This window comes from Nycticebus coucang, chromosome 16, assembly GCF_027406575.1.
Source record: "Nycticebus coucang isolate mNycCou1 chromosome 16, mNycCou1.pri, whole genome shotgun sequence".
NCBI classification, from domain to species: Eukaryota; Metazoa; Chordata; class Mammalia; order Primates; family Lorisidae; genus Nycticebus; species Nycticebus coucang.
The window spans coordinates 48,787,665-48,812,154 of record NC_069795.1 but is presented as its reverse complement, the minus strand read 5'-3'; the positions used below and the strand labels follow the sequence as shown (position 1 = coordinate 48,812,154).

The 24,490-nt window shown below is 38.4% G+C and overlaps 1 protein-coding gene across 6 annotated transcripts in view; it reads right to left on the bottom strand.

Annotated features, from left to right (window-relative positions):
- CMSS1 (cms1 ribosomal small subunit homolog) overlaps positions 1–24,490 on the bottom strand; it is a 359,212-nt gene that overhangs the window by 21,465 nt on the left and 313,257 nt on the right. For all 6 annotated transcript variants that reach the window (XM_053564697.1, XM_053564698.1, XM_053564701.1 and 3 more), the window contains 2 exons: positions 13,378–13,463; positions 51–122 (listed from right to left, as the gene is read on the bottom strand). In XM_053564697.1, the coding sequence (XP_053420672.1) occupies positions 51–122; positions 13,378–13,463 (158 nt within the window). The remainder of the gene's footprint in view (positions 1–50; positions 123–13,377; positions 13,464–24,490) is intronic.

Genomic DNA, 24,490 nt, shown 5'->3' with positions numbered 1-24,490 from the left:
TGATGAAAAGCATATGGGGTTATACAACTGTATGAAATTATTAATATTACCTTTCTCCTTTTCCTGGTCTTGGTGGTATCCTCTTTTGTTTCCCTTGGTTCTATCAAGAAACATTCTTTAGGCTATAAAAAAACACAAATGAGAAAACTTTCATCTTTCCAGGATGAAGTGTCAATTAATGGTATGCATTCCAAAGTGCTTTCTGCCATGCATGCATTCTTCTGAGTATCGTGGTAATACTCTACAGAGAGAGAGCTGCTGGAAGACACACTATAGGATATTACACAGGGGCTGGGCTGAGAGCATTTCTGAGAAAGTCAGAAAGTACAGATGACTTAAGACTAGAAAATCTTTGAACAAAGATCAAAGTGTATGAGTGAGTGAGTGTATACATATATTTGGTGTGCTAGTGCCATATACTAAAGATTGAAGACAGTGGCTGGGTTTGTAAAATGTAGGCAGAAATAGACGTGATTAAAATTAAGATGCGCTAAGACAGTCTTTGACTAGAGTGACTAGGGTTTTCCATGCATTAGCTGTGTGTGAGCCTGCATTTCTAAGTAACCGGTTTATTATTTTGTATTATTCATTCCTTTCCTCTTTCAATAAGCACAGAAAATCCAAAGTAGGATGTATTTACTTAGGTTTTTATAAAACCAGCTGCCCCAAATGCCTTTTTTTTTTTTACAGTGACTACAAAATGAATGTCTCTGTTAATGGTCTGGTAACAGTTTCAGGCACCACAGCATCCAGAGTAACCTGTTTGCCTGTTGCCTTGACCCCAGAGTACCCTATGCAGTTGAGTGCTATTTTTACCCTTAGTTTTTTTTTTAAATGTAGAAAAACAGGAAATTTGGACTAAGACATTGATTTATAAAATAGAATGCCCCAGATTCCATATTTATTAATCATAAGCAGGAGTGTAAAATGTTTCCTGTGCTGGACCTTTTATGCAACATTTTCAAACAAGTTGCCAAGTAAGATATAAAACATTAAGTGAAAACTTATTCTGAGTTTTCCCTTGATTAAATTTCCATTCCAACTAGAGAGTACTCCGTTTAAGTTTGTAAGGTACTAACTAAAGCAATCTTATCTCTACTGGCTCTGTTTAAAATGATTACAGAAGAATCTTTCTATGAACATTTGCAGACAGTCTGCAGATTAAGAATGTCTATGGGCTGAAGTCAGGGAGAAAGATATAATGCTATATAATTTCTTCAAGACATGGGGCCAAAGACCAGCAGTTTTTAGACTCTCTTTCAGTTAGTAGACAGGTAGATTCAAAAGGTTTAGGATTAAAATAACATGGGAATCTTGACATTTTAGCTTCTTTTTTAGTTAAGACAAAAAATCTGCAAAAAGCAATTGCATCATAGCTGAAGAAATGAAAGACATCATGACCTCTCTTATTTAGAAAGTTAAGCTGTTTTGTGGATATAGATGCATGCCAATTTGATGCTGGTACATGCCAATTAGAAACAGGGCCAAGGCCACTAATATGTCACAGAAGCTGCCAGATGGTCATAAGAGTCCAATTATAGACAGGCTAACATCAGCTCATGTTCCTAATGCAAAGGCCTGGATACCATTAGCAGATCCCTTAAGGCACACAGCAGTATCTCTTCACCAGTAAAAGGTTTTTGGGAAGCATATTTAGAAACCTGTTGCATTTTCATACTTAGCATATGGGGTGTCCTGTACGAGTATGCTCAATGTGCTGGTTGTATTTATGTTAAGTTTATGAAGCCAATTAACTCCAACATGATATACATTAAATCTAGAAATGAGCTCAGTTGTAAGAAAATGGACTCTTCAATTCTGGAAGAAAAAAATCAAAATGTAATTCTGAGTCATCATAGGAAAAATGAAATATACTTGATGAATTGCTTTAGCCAAGATACTGCATCAAGTTTAAATGTTTGGTTCAAATTCTTACATCATCCCTAAGGAAATGCGATATAATATTTGTTTTTTGAAACCAGTAATCTTAGTTGGCTGGGGTAGGGTGCTAATGAAGAGACCAATTTTATGGGGTCAATTTCCATAAGGGTGAGATAGCTTTATGGAGAAATCCAAATCCACAGTATTGAATAGTCCTACATTTAGTCAGCTATCTAATGAATGCTGATGTACATTGGGTAAGAAGATATGAAGAACCAGGCCAGGCTACTAACAGTTTCTGAAAAGTAATTCCAACAATATGTGACTCTAATAGTTGATAAATAATGCCATTTCCTTATATGAAATGTACAAGGTTTGACAATTAAGTTAGTGAAATCAACCTAGAAAAAGTGGTACATATATCATTGTTGAATATCACTATGGTCACCTTTGAAACACTCCCCTTAGGAAACCATGCACCTACACCAGCACCTAGTCCACCATTAAAAGCAAATCTGAAACTCTTTTTCTGGAATGGCCATAAAAGCTGTCATTGTATTACCTGATGTCCTGAATGTTATCAAAATGTCTTTCTTTCAATATTTCCTTTGACTTAAGGTACAGAAAAAAGTCATTGGGGGTCAGATCAGGTGAGCAAGAGGGTATTCAATATGGTTATTTATTTACTGGGTACAAACTTCCCGATCGACAGTGCCATGTGAGCTGGTCCATTGTCGTGATGGAAGCGCCACACTTTTCTCATGCCAAGATTTTCAGTTAAGATTTTCCTAACTCTTTCTCTATCAATGTTTATTTGGTCTGCTATGCTTCTCACAGTCCGCCAACGATTTTGATGCACAATTCGATGATTTTTGCAATGTTTTTATCAGTTCTGTTTGTTGCTGGCCATTCTGAGCTTTCCTTTTTTTTTATGAGACAGAGCCTCAAGCTGTCATCCTGGGTAGAGTGCCATGGCATCACAGCTCACAGCAACCTCCAACTTCTGGGCTCAAGCAATTTGCCTGCCCCCACCTCCCAAGTAGCTGGGACTACAGGCACCAGCCACAACACCCAGCTATTTTTTGGTTGCAGCTGTCATTGTTTGGTGGGCCAGAGCTAGATTCAAACCCGCCAGCTCAGGTGTAGGTGGCTGGCGCCTTAGCCACTTGAGTCACAGGCGACAAGCCACATTCTGAGCTTTCTTTACCAGTGACCCTTTCTCTCCCCTCAGAAAAACATTTAATTCATTTGTACACTGCCATTTTCTTCATGACATTATCTCCATAATCATGGACTAACATGTCTCTGATTTCACTTCCACTCTGGCCAACTTTAACAAGAAATTTACAAATGTTTGTTCATTTCTCTAATTCAAGCTCCCACATTCTCATGATGGCACACAAAAACACGCAACAATGAATGCCACTCAGTGTGACACCACCACACATCGGCATGAACACAAGAGACGCTGATATACCAAGGTTAGTAAACTTTACCAAGTTGTTTGTACAGTGCTGCCAATGTAAGTGTATGGTGGCAAGTTCATAAACTTAAGTGTCAGATCTCATAGCAACTTTACATATGTAGTAGGAAGAATCACATTCCCCTGAAAATTTATGAAAAAAAAAAACAGATTTTAAGAGAAGCAACGCAGGCATGTTCTCAATTCTATGAAGTATCAAAAATTGGTTGAAGGTGTCAAGTCAGCCTCAGAATGCCACTAAACTGAAAATTAAGGGCATTGGAAAGATATAAATCTATTAAGGACCAAGAAATCAGAAGAGAGGACAACAGTGGTAGGGAGATTTCAACAACTTTTTGGAAAATAGGAACTGTTTGGAACTGAACAGAAGTGACTTAGTGGAGAGAGAAAGCTAGTTATGTGGGTTTCTGAAGGGGTAGATGCTAACAAGAAGTGAGCTGTTGTGCTGTGAAAAGGTCTAGTAGTTGGAGGCAAAAGTTATTACAGTGAGTGAAGGGTTAAAGAGTAAAGAATTGGTTGCAAGTTTATATTTAGAATGCTTGGTCTCCACTAGGCTATATCTCCTATGCTAGCATACAAGCAAACATCTTATTACTGCTTCCTTTTACCTTGTCTTTCCTGGCAGCAGACTGGAGGGTTTGTCCTCTAAAGACATCACGAGGATCAAGTTTGTGACATGGAAGAGAGGGCAGAGACCTAGGCTCACCTCTGTTTTCTGGTGCTATTCTAGTTATATATTATACTAAATTCTCTGGAAGAATGGAAAAACATAAGGAAAATGCCACAAGGCAGTGAGATTTGGAAGTCCTATAATGAAAATCCAGCTTGTCACTTTACCAGGAAGTACAAGCCTCACTCATGCGTAAAAACTTCCCATCAACTTTTTAGTGTAATTCTCTTCAATATGAATAGCTAAGGTTCATCAAAGAGCTAAACTTCATCAGACATCTAAGGAAATTCTCCATGATGAGAGCTAACAAACAACAAAAAGAAAAATAAGCTTAAAGGAAAGAGGGAGAGTTCTTCACGACAATGGCAATTAACATTCTTAGAGAGATAGGGGAAGGGTTTGCAGCCATGAAACAAGAATGAGATAATGTAAAAAAAAAAAGGAACAATCTGAAAACATTTAAATATTAAAACACACAAGAAAGTTGGACTAATAATCTAAGAGGAAGGCTTGCAGATAAAATAGAGGTAATCTCTGAGAAAGAGATGAAAAATAGGAAGGAAAAAATGACGAGAAAATTAAGAGAATCAGCTTAAGAGATTCAATATTCCAATAAAAGGTATAGAAAAAGAGGTCATATAAAACAACAGGGAAGGAGTCATCAGAGAAATAATATAAGAAAAAATTTCAGTACAAAAGGAAATTTTCTAGAACATGAAACTCCAAATTGAAAGCCAGTTAATGTATGTAATAGATGAATATGAAAAATACTCACACCAAGGAGCATTAACTATAAAATTTCAGAAAATTGTGGACGAAGAAAAGATTCTGAAAATTTTCAAAAATTAAAACAATAACCTATGAAATACAAAGGATCAGTAAAAAGGAATAGTATGAATATCTCTCAGCAGCAATAATGGATGTTAGAACTCAGTGAAATGATGCCTTCAAAATTGAGTACAGTTTACTTGCAAATGAGACTTTTATACCCAGCCATACTATCAATCAAGTGTAGGAGTAGAATAAAGTCATACATGGATATACAAAGTCTCAAAAAACTTACTTCCTACGCATAGACAAGGAAGGCAAGACTCTAGCAAAATAAAAGGCTAAAAAAAAAAAAAAAAAAAAGAAGATAAAAGATTCAGCAAAAAGGGAGTCCAATCCAGGACAGTGTTTAAGTGGCATCCCAGGATGACATTTAAGAGGTCTCAATTGTTCGGTGGTCCTAAAGAATAACTAATTCAGAGTGGAAGAGGAATATGGAGTTTTGCAGGAAAGAAAAATAACTGATCTGCTTGACCATATGGAAAATATTATTCATGGGCATGCAGAAGAGATGTTGGAACATGTGGAAACAATTAACAATAGGAACATAGCAACCCAGGCAAATAAAGAAATGATGCGATTATTAATGCCAAGAAAATAAAGAGTTGTATAAGAAAGGGATGATTACAGCTTTTCTTTTTCTCAGTATTGAACAATATTTCCATCATCATAATAATGTAATAGTGACAAATGTTTTAACCAAAATGCGATATTGTGCTGGCAGGAGAGGCCACAGTTGGAGAGGGACCAGGAGGGAGATCGGAGAGCTATGTCCTCATATACTAAATCAGAAGGTTAGTAGATTACATCAGAAATTGATAAATCAAGAAAGAGTAGTATAGGGGCCAGGTGTGGTAGCTCATGCTTATAATCCTAGTACTTGGGAAGGCTGAGGCAGGAGGATCGCAGAGCTCAAAGGTAGGACTCTGTCTCTACTAAAAAACAAAAAATATTAACTAGGTGTTGTGGCAGACAACTGTAGTCCCACCTAGTCAAGAGGCTGAGGTAGGAGGATTGCTAGATTCCAAAAGTTTGAAATTGATGTGAGTGAGGCTGACACCAAGGTACTCTAACAGAGTGAGACTCTTTCTCAACCCCCCACCCCCAAACAGAAAGCAGCAATACCCTAAGGTGGCAAATAAGGAAAAAAAAGCTATAAAAGCTGAGGTGTTCTCTGAAGAAAGGACTAGGACGAGAGTGGGAAAGGAGATTGCTATTTTTTTTCCTGAAAAACCTTTAATAGTGTTTGATTATTAAAAAAGATATGTAGACTTGGCACCTATAGCTCAGTGGCTAGGGCGCCAGCCACATACACTGGAGCTGGTGGGTTCGAATCCAGCCCAGGCTTGCAAAACAACCATGACCAAAAAACAGCTGGGCATTGTGGTATGTGCTTGTAGTCCCAGCTACTTGGAAGGCCAAGGCAAGAGAATTGCTTAAGCCCAAAAGTTTGAGGATGCTCTGAGCTGTGATGCCACAGCACTCTACCAAGGGTGGCATAGTGAGACTCTATCTCAAAAATAAAAAAAAAAAGATATGTAGAATTATTACATTGACAAAAATAAAAAAATTAAATTGTTATTTTATAGCAGGACAAGGATGTTCACCATAAAGATGAAAATATTTAGAACTGGCTTTTAGTTTCTTTTGGCCTTGGTCAAAAGTTATTCAACACACACCCGCCAAAATGTCTAAAATTAAAAGACTGATATTTTCAAGTGTTGACAAGGATGTAAAGCAACCAAAACTTTCACACAATGATGGGGGAGTGCAAAAAGGTACAGTAATTTTGGAACAAGATCTGGTAGCTTTTTTAAAACTAAATATAAGACTCAGCAAGAGTCATGTCTTTACTGAATAGAAATCAAAATATATGTTCACAAAACATATGTATGTCAATGTTGATGGCACATTTATTCACAGTAGTCACAAACGGGAACTAGCCCAGCTATCCATCAATAGAAGAATGGATACACAAAATGGTATATTTATATAATTGGATATTGCTCAGTGTTATGGACTGAATTGTGTCACCCTGAAATTCATATGTTGAAACCCTAACCTCAAATGTGACTGTTTGTGGACAGAGAACCTTTAAAGAGGTAATTAAGGTTAAATGAGGTCATAAGGGAGGGGCTTAAATCTAATATGACTGGTGTCCTCCTAAGAACAGGAAGAGACGACAGGGACATATACACATAGAGAGGAGGCCATGTGAGGACGTATACACAGAGAGAAAGAGGCCATCTGCAAGCCCAGGAGAGAGGTTTCGAAAGAAACCAAACTTGAAGACAACTTGATTTTGAATTTCCAGCCTCCAGAACTGTGAGAAGTAAATTCCTGTTTTTAAAGCCATCTTCTCTATAATATTTTGTTTTGGCAGCTCTAGCAGACTAATATGCTTAACAATAAAAGGGAATGAAACACTGTACATCAACATGGAAAAATCTAAATAATATTGTGCTAGATGAAAGAAGTCTAGAACATGGAGCGCATACTGTATGATTCCATGTACACAACATTTTAGAAGAGCGCATACTGTATGATTCCATGTACACAACATTTTAGAATAGGCGAAGTAATTTTCTTTTGGAAAAATATCAGAACTGTTGTTGCCTCTAGGGCCAGGAGTTTAGATGGTAACTGACCCGGAGGTGGCATGAAAGGATTGATACAGGGTTCCCCCATTGGGACTAGACAGGGATCCCCATTTTCTAGGCTTGAGTGAGCTTGGCAATCCGTCTCATCACGGACTCCCATCACCAGGCACAAACAGGCCCTTTTCCAGGCCACATTCTCTAGGTTCAAGCAAGGTCATGAGAAAAGCAGCCTGTCTGGCATCTCACCTGGGTGGTTCCTCCAGGAGTAGGGAGCACACGCTCTACTCCTTTGTCTGGGGCAAAGGACCATATTCCTTTGCGAATTTTAGGATTATTTGCTGTCTCCAGGCTCCTGGACAATTGTGACAAGTTACGCACATATATAGTCCAAACTCCCTTGCCCACAGGATAGGGAAAGAAGTATCTAACCCCCTAGACAGAAGACCCGCATGGGCTTTCCACTTGGCTTCCCCCTTCCAGTGCTGGACTTTCTGTTCCTCCTCTTCTGCTTATCTATCTCTTTTATTTTTCAGTAGACTCTGAACTTTCGCTTACTCGTGTGGTCTGTGGTTTCATTCTTCAAAATGCAGAGATCAAAGAGCCCACACGGAGAAATTCTGGCTATGAGATTTTAGCATGATGATATAGTTTTTTATCCTGATAGGGCTTTGTGTTACACAATTGTAAATATTTATCAAAACTCACTGAATGATACAGTTCAGCATTTATTGTATATTAACTTTACCTCAAAGTAAAATAAAAGAACTTTGAAACAAAGATTGAACTTAGAAAGTAAGGAAAATTTTAAAGGCGATTTCTAAATAGTATTGAAGGTGCCACTTGATTTCTTTTTGGGGCTTAGGGGAAAATGCAAAAGGAGGGAGTTACATTGAGAAGGCCTATTAAAGATGAAATCAAGGGTGTGATGACAAACTATTTGTTAAGACCCCGGAAAGAACAAAGATGGGACCTCAGAGTACCAGTCAGTCACTTAGGGCTCTTTAAAGGAAATTAGGCTCATGCCTCACAGATTTTCTCTAGCAATAAGCCTCAGGAAAGCTTTTAGGGGTGTTATCTTTAACTTGTCTCAGCAGGGGCCTGAGAAGGGTTTATCAGGAAAAGATTTGTCAGTGCAATTTGCTATGAAGTGAACCTCGAAAAGAATCACAGGTGACCCACACAGCTTTTAAAGGATTTGTATATGCAGAAATGCCACTAGATTGGGCTGAGAGGATCAGAGAACAACATGAAGAGTGACCGTTAGACCCTCAGAATTCTATCAAGAAGCAGGCTGAATGAGCTGCTCAGGTGTATGCACATGCCACTCTTCATGGGGAGAAAAAAGGATGGATGACGTAGAGGAGAGAACGAAGTGGCTAAAGAGCCAAGAACCATGCAGAATTGTTCCCGGGACTTGAGACATTTGCTGACTTGCTTCTAATTGAATATGTCAGAAGTGATGTGATGTCAACTCTGAGAATAACTTACAAAAAGATGTGGTTTCTGTCTTGGAGAGTCTTGCTCCTTCCCTCTTGGATCGCTCAGCCTGGGGAAAGCCAGCTGCAGTGTTGTGAGGCTTCTCTGTAGAGAGGCTAACCCAGTGAGGGACTGAGACCTGCCAGCAACCACACAAGGGAGCCTCGAGGTGGGCTCTCCCCTGTCCAGCTCTCTAACCCTAAACCACAGCCTGGCTGGACCCCAATGAGGGACATAGAGCCAGAGACACTGAGCTAAGCCATGCCTGTGAGATAACAGAGACTATGAAATAATGATATTTTTGTTCTGTTTTCAAGCTGCAAATTTTGGGCAATTTGTTACGCAATAATAGATTAATACTAACAACAGAATAGAGAACCATCATGGAAAGGAAGAAAGTGAATCAGACAGTGGAAGAAATTGTTTTCTCTTAACAACAGTCAAGAATAATCTTGGTGATAAAGAGTGGAAGAAATATTAAATAATTAACACTGAAATTAAGAAACAGTAAATACAATAGTAGAGAAAGTAGAGTAAGGAGGAGATGGGCAAGCACTCTTGCTAAAGATTCTCCTATGAATCAAGGACATAAACAAAAGACTAGCTAAGGAGAAAAGAAGTCCCATGTGGTCTCTGAGGGGGAGAGGATGGGTCATGGAACCACTGAACGGCTACTGACATCATGGAGGCATCAACGAAAACTCACAAATCCTTCGTAAGCATTTATATTCTGGGAACATAATTACAAAGTCACTAGAGCTGGCTCTGAAATGACTGCTGCTGAGGGGGAAGAGGGTGATGCAATCTCTAGGAGTAAGGGAATTCATCATTTATTTTGGAAGCAGTAACTGGGAAGGAAAAAGAACTGTTGGCAAATCTTTGTGCTCACATTATTAAGCAGGCCCAGGATGATTACTTAGATGTGAAATGGTTGCTAGAGATGATGTAGTCATATGGATTAAAAAACTTTTTATAAAGCTGTAAGTCTGCTGTTTGAAGTACTAGATAGATGGGAGATGTGGATTCAGTAACACAAATGTGAGGCCCAGCTCTGGTAAAGGAGGGAACATGATCTATCCTGACAGACGCTCTCACTCGGTGACATTAAAGCCTAAATGTATATTATAGCTGATGGCATAATGCCAGGCAGTTCCTGTACAAGCATAATGAAAAACATAAAAGACAGCAAAATAACTAAGCAAATATGAAAAAAATTCAAAATTTACCATATAGTACAAAATAATTTCTTTGGCTTTTTGATCCAGAAAAAAAATGTAATTACATTTAGAAAACATATATTTTGTCATACCTGCCAAATAAGTGCCCCAAATTGTGCTATGTACTGTAGTGGACACAAAAGAAACCTTGGCTGCAAGGTGCTTTGAACCACTTGGAGGGTCAAGTTTTATGTGTACAACAACTAGAGAAGGACAGTCTGCCTGACAGGAAAGTCGTCCTTGAGGTGTTGGGAGGAGTTCCAGAGAGAGAAGAGCAGCAAGAGAAAGAGGACCAGGGAGCTCACAGAGGAGTCCAGGGACCAGGGCCCATGTGGGCAGCCTCAGTCCTGAATGTCAAGCGGGGGGAATCTCCCATGGAGGGGGCTGTGTGGGAAGACTGATGATGGGGCTGCAGGGACACTGACTAACCAGGCTCCAGGAGATTCTGCAGGCAATAGTGTCAGGGAGCTCCTGGCTCACAAGCTGGGTTGAGATGAAAGAAGAGATGAGAAAACTGGGATTCCAGCATGGTCACTTATTCCTTCATCTCACAAGTAATGAGTGGCAATTTGGGGCAAAGTTCTGTGTCAGGGGCTGCGAATGGACAGATAAACTCTATCCTTGAGTAGTACAGGTTGGTGGGGAAGACCAGGGCCCTAAAAGGACAGTATAGGCAGTCCTTGAGTTATGAATAAGCTGGGTTTTATAGGTTTGTTTTTTTGCTGAATTTGTATGTAAGTTGGAATAGGTACATTTACCTATTACCTGTAACATGTAGTAGCCTCTGTTTATAAGTGTGAGTTGTATGTCAGTTGGATGTCTGTAACTTGGGGACTTACTGTAGCAGCCTCTCTTCATAAGTGTGAGTTGTTTCTAAAGTGGATGTTTGTAACTTGGGGACTGCCTGTACTCTAGCTAGGGAATCGAGGCTAGAGTTGCAGAAAAGGGTCACAGCATTTGGTCTACCTAGGACTTGGCATCTTCAGAGTAATTTAGTTGTGAAGAAATTAGAACAAGAGAAAGGTGATTAAAATAGGCAATAAATCTTAAGTTTTTGTAATTTTTTGCCTGGCAGAAATAACTTTTCTTTCTTTTTTTTTTTTGGCTTGGTATGTGACCAACAAAGCACCCGAAAACACGGATAATCCATTTTCCCAAGTTGAAAGAGAAAGGCGAGGTGAGAGGGGAGCCTGAGCAGCAGCATCTTCAGAGGCTGACAGATGGCAGGCAGGCCGTGACTGCTGGCACTTGTCTCTCTGAGCCGCAGGTTCTTTGTAATCAGGCTCCTGCAACCCCAGAAGGAGGATGTGGGATAGTGTGAGTTATGGTGTGCCTGTGGTAACTCCTGGATCAAAGGTCTTTATTATTGTTGAAATCTGGGCAGAAAGATGGGTGAATCACTCAGAACTGAGGGATGTACTTAACTCATTTTTCCTTTCTCTCTAAAACTGTCTTCCATTCACCTAATTTCTTTGATGGTTATGGAAAGAGAAAAGCCAAGCTATAAAACAGAAATGTAGCAATGCTGATAGTTCCACTAATAAAAAGACAGTGAGGATGCAGCGTTGGGTAAATTTACTCACTCAAGTTTATTCCTCTACTAATAGGTCCAGAAAGATGAAGGAGCAAGCAAGACAAAAATGAAGGGAAAGAAAGCCAGTGATGTCTGAAGAAGAGTGTTTGGAAATAAGTTCTACAGGTAGGTAACGATTAGAAGCAAAAGTCAAAGAAGGTGTGAGTATGGGTGTGGTCAATGGGATAAGTTAAAGTAAAACTCAACCTCAACTTGAGGAAATAAATTGAAAAGTTAAGGATGTATTAATCTACAGGTTTTTGAAAGAACAGTATAGGGCCTTTGAACAAAATATGTAATAGCTGGAGAAAAAGACCAAGATTATACATTAAATGTATATTATGTATGTATATCTTTATGCATTCTTCTTCCCCCAAAGAAAAAATAATGAACAAAATAAAAAAGACAAAATACATTTCTTTATTTGTTTATTTATTGAGAGACGGAGCCTCACTATGTCACCCTCGGTACAGTGCCATGGCATCACAGCTCATAGCAACCTCAAATTTTGGGCTCAAGTATTCTCTTTCCTCAGCCTTCCAAGTAGCTGGGACTATAGGTACCTGACACAAAGCCCAGATATTTATTTGCTGTAGTTGTCATTGTTGTTTAGTAGGCTCAGGCCGGGTTCAAACCTGCCCAGCCCTGGTGTATGTGGCTGGCACCTTAACCACTGAACTATGGGCACCAAGCAAATGACGACGAAATATATTTCAATAAAATAATTAACATTTCAGTGATTACTCTTTGCCAGTCATTGTTTGAAAAGCTTAACAAGTGCTAACTCACTTAATCCTCAGTGGAACTATGTGAAGAAGTTATGATTATTATCCTCACCTCACTAATAAGGAGACTGAGGCACAGAACTTGCCCAAGTTCACATAGCTTTTAAGCAGTACTATGCTAAATTGCCTCTCACAGTGATCCTGAGCCTGGTCACAAACTTTGGGTGGAGTCACACGCTAGTGGGATGAGTTTAGGGTACTGACAATAAGAATAAGATTCCAAATTGTTCTCATGAAGAAGATGAGAATTTTGCGTTGTGCTAGACAGTTCTTAGAAGGACACATAGGTTTACCAATCAGGTGTGAGGGTCACATAACAGGAAAAAGCTACAAGTAGATGTGAGTGCCATTTTAAAAGTCAGTAGGAAGATTAAAAAGACAATAAAAGGTCACTCGACTAGGAAGCAAAGTTTATCCAAATGGCCAAAGTTTATCCAAATTGCGGTAAATCTCCTAATAATGCATATGACAGACCATAAGACTGGGTAGATATAAGGTTCTAGGAGCCTGCTGCCAGCATGGCACAGTATTATAATTATGCATTTGTGTGTAAAGCAACCTTTCATATCTTTATGCTATTGGTCTCCTTTTAGGGACTGTACCAAAAAGAATAAGGCTGGATTTTTGGTGAAAATGTGATATAAAAATCTAAGATATCACTATTGTGATATACATTTATGTAGTTAAAAAAATCAGGGCTAAAAAACAGACCTTGCTGGTTTATGATTAAGGAAGTATGGCCCTTTCAAAGGCAGAGAAAGTAAAAGCTTCTCTCAAATCTCACAAACAACTGATACTAAGCTGCAGGAAATGCTATAGAGGGATAACAGAAGCTGTTTTCAAAATCTAAGAGCTGACTATTACCTGATTGGTATTCTTTGACAGTGTAGGAACTGGAACTGTCTCCTGATGCATAACTTCTGTGTCTTCTCCTCCATCATTTGATGTTTCTAGAACATAAAGTTTGAAAATTAGAAAAGTCTCTATCTTTCTCCCATTGCTAGGGCAACTGGTTACCACCTTTATAGAAGGTTCGATCTCTTGACTTTGTAATTCTACCCCTAAGAAGCTAAATCAAGGAAATTATCCAAAATGAAGACGTATTATCTCATTCAAATTTAAGGAATAATCATAATCAGGCTAACAGCAAGTTATCAGTTTTTATAATAATTTATTTTTTAAGATATATTCATAAATGCCACACAGAGAGATACTATGTGCCTATCAGAATAAGTAAATCAGCTAGAATTTGGATTATTTTCATGATCTAGTTACATTCTAGAGAAAATAATATTGGACATATTAAAAACAAGATATTAAAATATGTAAATGAGAAAAAACCAAAATGAAGACAGATTTAAGCACCAAGATAGCTATCTTATTTATAAAACCAAAAATGAAGATTACCTAGATGTCTAACATCAGGAAATATCTAATTATGGAACATTCCTACTAAAGGAATTTTCTTTTTTGAGACAGAGTCTCACTTTGTCACCCCTGATAGAGTGCTGTGATGTAATAGCTCACAGTAACCTAAGATTCTTGGGCTCATGTGATGATTCTTTTGTCTCAGCTGCCCAAGTAACTGGGACTACAAGTGCCCATGATGCCTGGTTATATTTTTGAGATGGAGTCTTGCTCTTGCTTAGGTAGGTCTTGAACTCCTGAGCTCAGGCAATCCACCTGCCTCTGCTTCCCAGAGTGCTGGGATTACCAATGGGTCACCATGCCTGGCATTACAAAAGAACTTTTTAGTGCCTTTAAAAATATTAAGAGTTTACAATGACAAAACAACAGCAACAACAAAACAAACAAAAAACCCCCAAACATATGATGGTGATAATAAGAAGAGTTCAGAACTACCATTCCTGAATAGTTAAGACATGTTTGACACTGGGCTTCATATAAATCATCTTATTTAATTCTTACAAGTACTGAATTTATAGATAATAAACTCACTACTTTCAGATAAGAAAACTGCTGTTTAGAGAGATGAAGCCCTACAAAAAGATATACCAAAAAGCACTAAGATAAATCAAAGATTCTAAAAAGCGTCCAAGTAACCTAGAGGAAGGCAGGAAAAATAAAACAGAGGTATGAAAAACCAAACAAACAATCCCCCCAAATGGCAGATTTAGCCCGAACATATCAATGAATACATTAAATGTAAATGGTCTAAACTTACAAATTAAAAGACAGAGATTAATAGAATGGATTAAAAAATATGATCTAACCCTATGCAGTATATAGGAAACTTACTTCAAATATTAATTATACAAACAAATTGAAAGCAAAGGGATGCAAATATTTGTCAAAGAAAAGCAGGAGTGGCTATAGTAGCATCATATAAAGTAGGCTTCAGAGCAAAGAAAATTATCATAAAACAAGAGGGACAGAGGGACATTATATAATGAGAAAAGGGTGACCTTATCAAGAAGACATCACTTCCTAAATGTGTATGCACCAAGCAGTACTGCTACAAAATATGTGATGAAAAACTGATTAAAATTTAAGATAGATAAAACAATCAAGTTTAACTTTAAGTCCTCCTAAAAATTTAGAAAATGACTACATAGAAAGTCAGTGAAGATATAGAAGAATTAAATGATACCATAAAGCAAAGGATTTTTATCAACATTTATAGAACACTCCAATCAAAAACAGCAGAATGTATATTTTCTCCAAATACTATGGTACATATACCGAGACACATCATATTCTAGGCCATAAAGCATCAATAAATTAAAAAAAATTTGAAACTGACAAATAGTATGTACAAAAACTTACAGCAAACATTGTAGTTAATAGTGAAAGACTGAATGTCTTCCCCCTGATTTGGAACAAGGCACAGATGTTAGCTATCATCAGTTTTGTTCAACACAGTACTAGAACTTTTAGCCAGTGCAATATGACAAGAAAAGGAAATAAAAGGCATATACATTAGAAAGCAATAAGTCTACCTAATTCCACTTGCAGATGACATGATTATTTACATAAAAAAATCCCAAGGAATCTAAAGACCACCTTTAGCCCTGTGAACTTCTTATATTGGCTTCTATCAATGGAGTCTCCTTTCACTGAATATTCTCTGTGTTCAATTGGGATCCTTCAAGAAAACCCTGCCTAACTACACAGTTCTCCTTTTCCCTCTTGCCTCTATATGTTTTTCTATGCTGTACATTACCCATTCCTTGTAAATGAGCACATAATTTTACCTTGCATCACAATGTGTGGGTATTGCATAAATGTTAGGTTTTCTTCCCATCTGAACCAGAAAATCCCCAAGGGTACATGTGCCCAAGGTACTTGTTTTAGTGTTGATTGATAGTAAAAAGCACACTCATACCTATTGCCTTATTTATATTTTCATTATAAAGTAATACATATTCTCTATGCAAAACATTAAATGCCTTGTGTGGTGCTTGTGGCTCAGTGGGTAGGGCGCTGGCCCCATATACCAAGGGTGGTGGGTTCGAATCCGGCCCTGGCCAAACTGCAACAAAAAAATAGCCACGTGTTGAGGTGGGCACCTGTAGTCCCAGCTACTCAGGAGACTGAGGCAAGAGAATCACCTAAGCCCAGGAGTTGGATGTTGTGAGCTGTGATACCATGGCACTCTACCGAGAGCAATAAAGTGAGACTTTGTCTCTAAAAATAAATAAAATAAATAAATAAATACCTCATACAAATTTACTCATATCTTTTTATTAGCTTAAAAAAATCTCATTAAGATAAAGAGAATGACCTACAAATAAATAAATACCATGACCAATCTCATAAATGGTTAAAAATCAAGTAATGATCTTAGAAAAATTTCTACAATCCATATTTTTTCATTCCCTAAAATCTGCTAAATGAGGAATGCAGTCTATATTTAAGGAGTCTAGTTGAAACTAAAGACATTTGTTCCTCAACATCCATGAGGGATTGGTTCCAGGACCTCTCTTGCATACCAAATTCTACAAATGCTCAAGTCCCAGACACAAAATTACACAGTATTGGTATATAACCTATTCACATCCTCCTGTATACTTTAAATCATCTCTAGGCTGCTTTTAACACCTAACACAATATAAATAGTTGTTAGACTATATTGTTTAGAGAAAAATGACAAGAGAAAAAAGTCTGTACACACTCAGTACTTTAAAAGGTATTTTTGATCTCTGGTTGGTTGAATCAACAGATGTGGAACGTGTGGATACAGAAAGCCAACTGTAACGTATTTTTAATGGTATGTGACTCTTAGGCAACAAAACCCATGAGAAATATTAAAAATACCTTGTTAATTGAATGCTCTAATTCTGAGTTTTTTCTTATTCCAAAAAATTATTTCATCTGAAACCTTTTAACATATAAAATGAGATCATCTCATGTCACTAGAGGTTGAATAAATTAGTTGTTTCCTAGATTATGATGGTTTTTGGTCCCAGAGAGAAAACTGCTTTTCTCAAGTAAGGATGTTACTTCTGTGATTTTCATTAACAGGATACTGAAAGAGAAGCCTAGGAATCGGACTTTGCCAGTCTGGCTCCAGTACTTAGGTTCCTCTAGGACTGCTGAGATCTGAGGTTAAACCAGGACTGTGCCACTCAGTCCAGCAACCAATGCAGCCCATCAAATGGAGTCACCAAGACAGCCCTGCCTTGTGCCTAACTCCCTGAAGACTCGACTTAAAAAAAGACACCGCCAGAGGGGACTGGCTAAATTCACCCCAAAGAGGAGTCAAGTACACTTGCCTTTTTCAACCCATAGCAACAATAGGTGACTCCATTCCATGGGGTCACCAGGACAGCACTGCCTCTTCCCTAACTCTCTGAAAACTCTACTTAAAAAAAGACACCGCCAGATGGGACTGGTTAAATTCACCCCAAAGAGAAGTCAAGTACACTGTCCTTTTTCAACCCATAGCAACAATAGCAAGTGAAAATAGAAGCCTGCCCATCTTCTTTCCCTAAGTTTCCACCTTCATCCTTTTCATGAGAATATCTGAAGTCCAGTTTCTCAGAATTTTCCCTAAACTTCCAGGTACTCACTTGCATAAACCCCTTCTAGGCCCTGGGAAGGAGCCTGGCAAAGGGATCATACAGTCAATTGTTCTTTAAAATTTTGCAAAGGAAAGATTTAACCACAGTGTGTTTGGACCATTACCTGTTTCCACTCAGAATTCTCCTTTGTCACACGTTCTGGGTGCATTTTGGGGGTCCAGTTAGAGTAAGCAGATTGCATGTACGTTTAGTTTGAGCTTAATGGGATATTTATGTAGTTTTTAATCACGTCTGTCTATAGTTACATTTTTGCTAGCTGTTCTGAAGCTGAAATGCTGCTAGGAATTCTCCTATCACCCTGTGCTAACCCACCAGACATTCTGACACAAAGGGGGCAGGGCTCCAGGGTGTAGATCATGACACGAATATGCCTGTAGCAACTGTCCCTAGAATGACATGGGAAGTGAGGAAGAAACCAAGTCTGAAATGTGTGAAACCTGAAACTAGTGAGTAGAATATTCTTCCAATCATCAAAAATATAAAACCGTAGGCAGAGAACTAAGTTCTCATTTTGGTCCATTCAAAATGGAAGGTCTTTCCTGTAGGGATATATACAGTAGAAGATACGTTGTATGCAACTCTAAAGAAACCATATTCTTTTTCTTATTTGATGGGGATGAGTAAAATAAAAATTTTCAAAGTGCCTGAGTTTGTTACTGTTACTATTTGTTATTTCTTTTCTTATTTAAAATACCTTCTTTCATATCTAATCTTGTACCAGTTATTTCGCATTCTTTCTCTAGGCAAGGGACCACCAAATTGTGCAAGTTTCAGGGCTCAGAAAAAACTATATCTGCTCTGCTAACCACCTTGTTCCTTGCTCTAGTTAAGAAAAGAACAAAACAAACTACTGAAACACATATCGGCATGGGAGAAATTCAAGTGCATGATGCTAAGCAAAAGAGGCCAGACTGAAGAGGCTTTATAATGTATGAGTTCATTTATTTAACATTATGGAAGAGGCAAAACTATACATCAGTAGTTACTAGGGAATGGAAGTGGAGGACTCCTGGGGAGTGATGGAAATGTTCTGTATGACTCTGGTGGTAGCAGGCACCACAGTCAGAATTCACAGAGCTGTTCAGAGAAATAGTTAATTTTACTAAGGTAAATGATTTCTCAAGAAACCTGACTTAGAAAATAATGATAGAAGCTAACTCTCATTAATTTATAATACTTCTCTAATATCATACAATAATTGGCACAACTAAGCTTTGAATCCCAGATATTCAAATCCCAGAGTTCATAATCAACCCCCACAGTATTCTTAAATCAAAAAATGCTGCTTGCAGTTTAATGTTTTCTTCTGTTCCTCTTTTTTTTTTTTTTTTTTGCTAGGAGGTCTCTGTTGCTTTTATTTTAAAATTATGAATAAGTGTTAAATATAATGCAATGCTTTTTGTTTTTTCGTTTATAGAAATGGCTATACAGGTTTTTCCTACAATCTGTTAATGTGGTAAATTGTAAAAACAGGTTTTCTAATGTTAAGCCATTCTTGTTATTCCTAGGATAAATCCCAACTAATCATGACATATTTCTTTCTTGTAGATTTTTTTTTCATCAATGTTCAAAAGTCAGATTGATATAATTTCCTTTCTAGTACTTTCCTTGTCTAGTTTAATTAAGGTTTACTTTCATAAAAGATCTGAAAAACATCTCTTTTTGTAATTCTCTGAAACAGTTACATATAGACCCTGGACCATCATTTGCCAGTCCATAATCTATTTTTAAAAATTTTTTAAGGTTTTTAATGAAATCATGGGGCACCATACACTGGTTTTATAGACCACTTGAACACATATGCATCACATTGGTTAACATAGCCTTCCTGGCATTTTCTTTTTTTTAATTTTTAAATCATAGCTGTGTACATTAATACGATCATGGGGCACCATACTGGTTTTATAGACCATTTGACACATTTTCATCATACTGGTTAACATAGACTTCCTGGCATTTTCTTAGTTATTGTGTTAAGACATTTACATTCTACATTTACTAAGTTTCACATATACCCTTGTAAGATGCACCGCAGGTGTAATCCCACCAAACACCTTCCCTCCCCCCCCTCCCCTCCCTTTCCCCTTTCCCCCTATTCTTAGGTTATAGCTTTCATGTGAAAGCCATAAATTAGTTTCATAGTAGGGCTGAGTACATTGGATACTTTTTCTTCCATTCTTGAGATACTTTACTAAGAAGAATATGTTCCAGCCCCATGATCGCATTAATGTACACAGCTATGATTTAATAATTAAAAAAAATTTTTTTAAGGTTTTTAAAAAAGCAATATATACTTTTTTAAAAAAAGAATTACAGTTTCTAGGGAAGGAAGGAGGGGTTGGGGGGTGACGGTGTGTGACAGCCTTTTTGGGGGTGGGACACAATTATAAGAGGGACTTTACCTAACAATTGCAATCATTGTAAACTAGTTCTTTGTACCCTCAATGAATCCCCAACAATATATATATATATATATATATATATATATATATATATATATACAGTTTCTAATTGTTAGGTCAGATTTATGTATGTGATCATAGATAAACTTGTTATATTTTTCAAATCTGTTACATGTTTATGAACTGTTTTTTCTATCAATTATTCACGCATAGTAACATGTCCCCCACTTATTTTCAATTTCCCTATGTTTTTTAGTATTCCATCAATTTTTATTTGCATATTTCATAAGTACATGAACGTTTAGAATTGTTATGACTTCCTGTTGAATTGTTTATCATTACATTGTAACTATTTTTAAAAATCCATCTTGTTCGATTTAGTTGAATTTCATTTAAAGGGGGTGGTTCTTCTTTATTTATTTCTAGAGGTGGTCAGCTGTTCTCTGGGAAAGCTACACACACTGAAAGTAATGCTGGATACACAGCTGTGCTTAAACAGCCTAAAGTGTTTTGCTAAAATTACTCATCTCGAGAAGCCAGAATGTTTTATTTGGCCAAGAGAACCAGGGCCAGGAACTACTCTTCAAGAACCATGTTCCCAGCTCATTAAAGAGACTCCCACCGGCATCACTGAGAAAGAACACAATTCCCACATCCAAAGGATAGGACCCTGAGACCGAACTCTGTGGAGGCCATAAGGCCACACCAGCAATACAGACCACAGGGGAGGGAAGGGACGGGAAAGGCAGGGAGAAGTGGACCAAGGGAGAAGAGGACGGTGATTCTGACTCCAGCTACACTAACAGAGGTTGTGCATTGGAGGAGGGTCAACTTTTCATTGCTTCTGTACACTTTTCAAAATAATTTCCAGAGATATGCTAGGACTAAAAAGAATGAGTTTAAAATTAGGCCACACCACAAAAGACTCCTACTATCAATGAGTGTATCTCTCTCTCACTCTAATTGTTCAGAATGCCTGTTCTCCCTTCATCCTTGTTTTTTCTCCTTTTCTATAAAAATCTTATCCTACCCCTCAAAATTCAGCTCCAGCTTCCCCTCCTCTGTTAAGAACCAAAAGCAGAAACAAGACTATGTCAGGACTGCAATATAGTACGCAGGTGCAACTCTCACTGAGAGAGGGAAGTGCGGAGAAAAGGAGACAGGGCCTGTATGGAAAGGAAGCTTTCACTGAAGGCAGCAGCAAACCCAAGGCCAGGTCTCTCCTGCTGAGTGCCCTAAGAGGGCTGCTGAGAGAAGCTTTGGCAGGCTGGGTTGGCCTCAGTCTCCAGGCCTTTTCCGGCCCCATAGTCCCAGGGTCTAGAGCTGGGGCACTGGACCACACACTCTTCTGCAGGCCTGTGGTGGCATGTCAGGCTTTATGTTAGTACCATCGTAATTTTGTTTGTTTAGTTTTTCCTACTTATCGATTTTTCCTTTTGGCTTTTGCACTGTCTTTTTTATATAGCAAAACACTACCTTTTCCATCTCCCTGGAGCCTTCAGATCTCTTCTCCTTTCCAAAAGATTTGACAAATCACATGCTTCTGGATACGAGTCCCCGTGAGCTGGTTCTTTCTGTCAGACATTTTCTTGTCATTTTGAACTGGAATGGGGAGTTGGGCGATCCCTGTCCCCCCTTCTCTTTGCTATTTCCAGTGACAAGGCTATACCTTGATGTACATTCCAATACTGCTCCTATTTCCATAGCTTAGGATGTCCCTGGCAATGGATCCAGGGTTTGCTTATGGAATATTTCGCCAGTTTCCCCAGAAACCTTTAAAGTTAGAGAATTTGTAATAGGAAGGCAAAATGCTGAACGGAGTCACTTTATGGGTCCTGACACTCTGACAGAAAGTAAAGTACTAAGACCAAAAAGTCACCTGAAAAACACATGACTGAAGAAAAGTCCTTCATTTTCTTTTTTGGGGACAGTTAAATGGCGTAAAAATTTGGTTGCCAGCTACATATCAGCAGAACTAAATCTTACAGGTTATCTTCTAAAAGTTTGCTCCAGGTTAGCAATGCTATATTCATTTTATTCATTCATTTACAGAAAGAGTCTTACTCTGTCACCCTGGGTAGAGTGCCCTGGTGCCATAGCTCACAGCAACCTCAACCTCCTGGGTTTGAGCAATCTTCTTGCCTTAGCCTCCTGAGTAGCTGGGACTATAGGCATCTGCCACAACGCCCAGCTAGTTTTTCTATTTTTAGTGGAGATGGGGTCTTGCTCTTGCTCAGGCTGAACTCAAACTCCTGAGCTCAGACGACAATACACACTCCAGACCTCCCGGAGTGCCAGGACTACAGGTGTGAGCCACTGTGTCTGACCATTCATTTTTAAAAATGCATACAGGAAAGGTTCCTCAAGACATAGCCAGCCAGCATCACGGACAAACACCAGAGCCACAGGTGCCTGGCTTCTTGTGTGAGTGCCCACACGTAGGTCTGCAGCAGTGGTAGTGGAAAGGGCCTTTAATGCCAAAAATCAGGTGCCTCAGGGCCTGCCTTCAGTTACAGAAACGCAGTGGAGGTCAGGCAGATATCTGGGGACAGCTTTGCAGGCAAATAGCTGCCTGCAATAAGGCATTGTTTTCTTTTCTTTTCTTTTCTTTTTATCTTAAAGAAGTCAGCTTAAGTGAAATGAGTTCAACTTCAGTCTTGAATTTTAGTGAAAACTCCACCCTTCGCCCTTTCTAGTTTGTTTCAAATGTTGGAACATTTACTTTACTGGGGGCAGTTTTCAAGCTATGAGTATTTTCAATTCAACCTTTTCTGTCCGACTTTGGCAGAGTTAAATGAACAAAGCTAAGGATGCTAGCAATGGTATTTTGGGTCTTAATGTACCTGTTATATTTACCAGATGCGGATACTTAGAAGCACTGCTATATTAATTATCCATTGTTGAAATAGAAATCAATAATAATGATTAACTTTATCCTTACTTTGTGCAAGATACCGTTCTAAATGCTCTACATAATAACTCATTTAATTCCCATGCCAATCCTAGGAGATGTTGTTATAACCTGTTTTACAGAGGTAGAAACGGAGTCACCTATCCAAGATTAATGAAAGAGAGAGCCAGAATTTGGACATAGGCAGTCTTGATTTGAAGTCTCCCCTGAACCACTATATAACACCGCTCCTCAAACTTGGGAGTAAATCAAGTAGCTCTCTGGTGGTACTAATCTCTAAGTAGGGCATTAGAATCCCTGGGGCTTTATGGGTACAGCTTAGTTTAATATAATAATGTATGTTGATTAACACTCATTTAACTTGGCAGAAGCTGCTGCATGTGGCAGGCAGCCACCCTCCTGCAAAAAACCCAAAACCCAATATAGTAGCACCTCTGTAAGTTGACTACCCAAGGGACTGTAACAAACTGGTCAACATAAGGAACTAGGTCTGCTGTACTGATATGTAAATGTGCATGTCCAGACTATGAAAATCAGGTCAACTTAAGGTGGTGGTCAATGTACGGAGAGGGTAAACTATGGAGGTTCTACTGTAGTTCAAGTATCTTTCAGTAACTCTCGACCATGTTTCCCATCCTGTATTTTAGTCAGGGAGAATAATTCATCTTGGTTTGCCTAGACTTGCCCTGGTTCATGCTCACTGTCCTCATATCCCCTGTGTCAGCATCGGTCTTACTGCAGCGATTCTTTAATACACAGTAGTATATTAAAATGGATTAGCACTCCAGGTGAAGAAATGAAGATGAGGCCATCCTCAGAATTACTTGAACCCCTCCTTGCAGAATGCTTTTTATCAGCAATCTGCTGAGTACATATTTTTGGAAGTGCCAGTATAGAGAGTGATGGTCGAGGCCCTAGAAGCTTAAATTATAGCTTAAACTTTTGTGATTTGGGGCATATCACTTCATGCCACGGTTTTCTCAACATGGGCTGATGAAGTCATATGGCTGTGATTTATGTTTTATGGTTTGGGCCAATTTCTGTTAAGAATGCCACATACCTGAATGTGTCAAAATTTCCAGAGTGAAGTGGAATGCTGAATTATAGAGGGATATGGTAGTATTTAAAAAAACACAGGTGAACATGGCCCATTATGTATGTGAGTTACATAAGTTCCCCTGAACAGAAATTTCATAAAAACAATAGCCTAGACCTGCTATTCACTCACACTTGTTATAAAGTGTAATCCCAAGGAAAAGAAGTATTACAATGGAAGAACACACTGTGTCCGTTAAGACTGCCTTTTGGCTTTAACGGAGCTCAACTACCTATTTAGATTACTTCATGTATTCCTTTAATGTACCTTTTATATTAATGAATCATTAGAGGCAGGCATAAATGTTCACCTGCCCTGCTTCAGAAGGTGAAATTTCTTTATCCAGTTTTTCTTTGCATAGTTTAGGACAAGGTACTTCATTGCTTGATCCTTAATGTTTCCTATTGGTAAAGCAGGCTTAAGGTTATTAGCCTATCAGCTAATTACCAACTATATGGAAAGCACACACTAAAGATTTTGTTTGTAATGATCTTCAAGGAGCCCACTCTGAGGTCTTACAGGA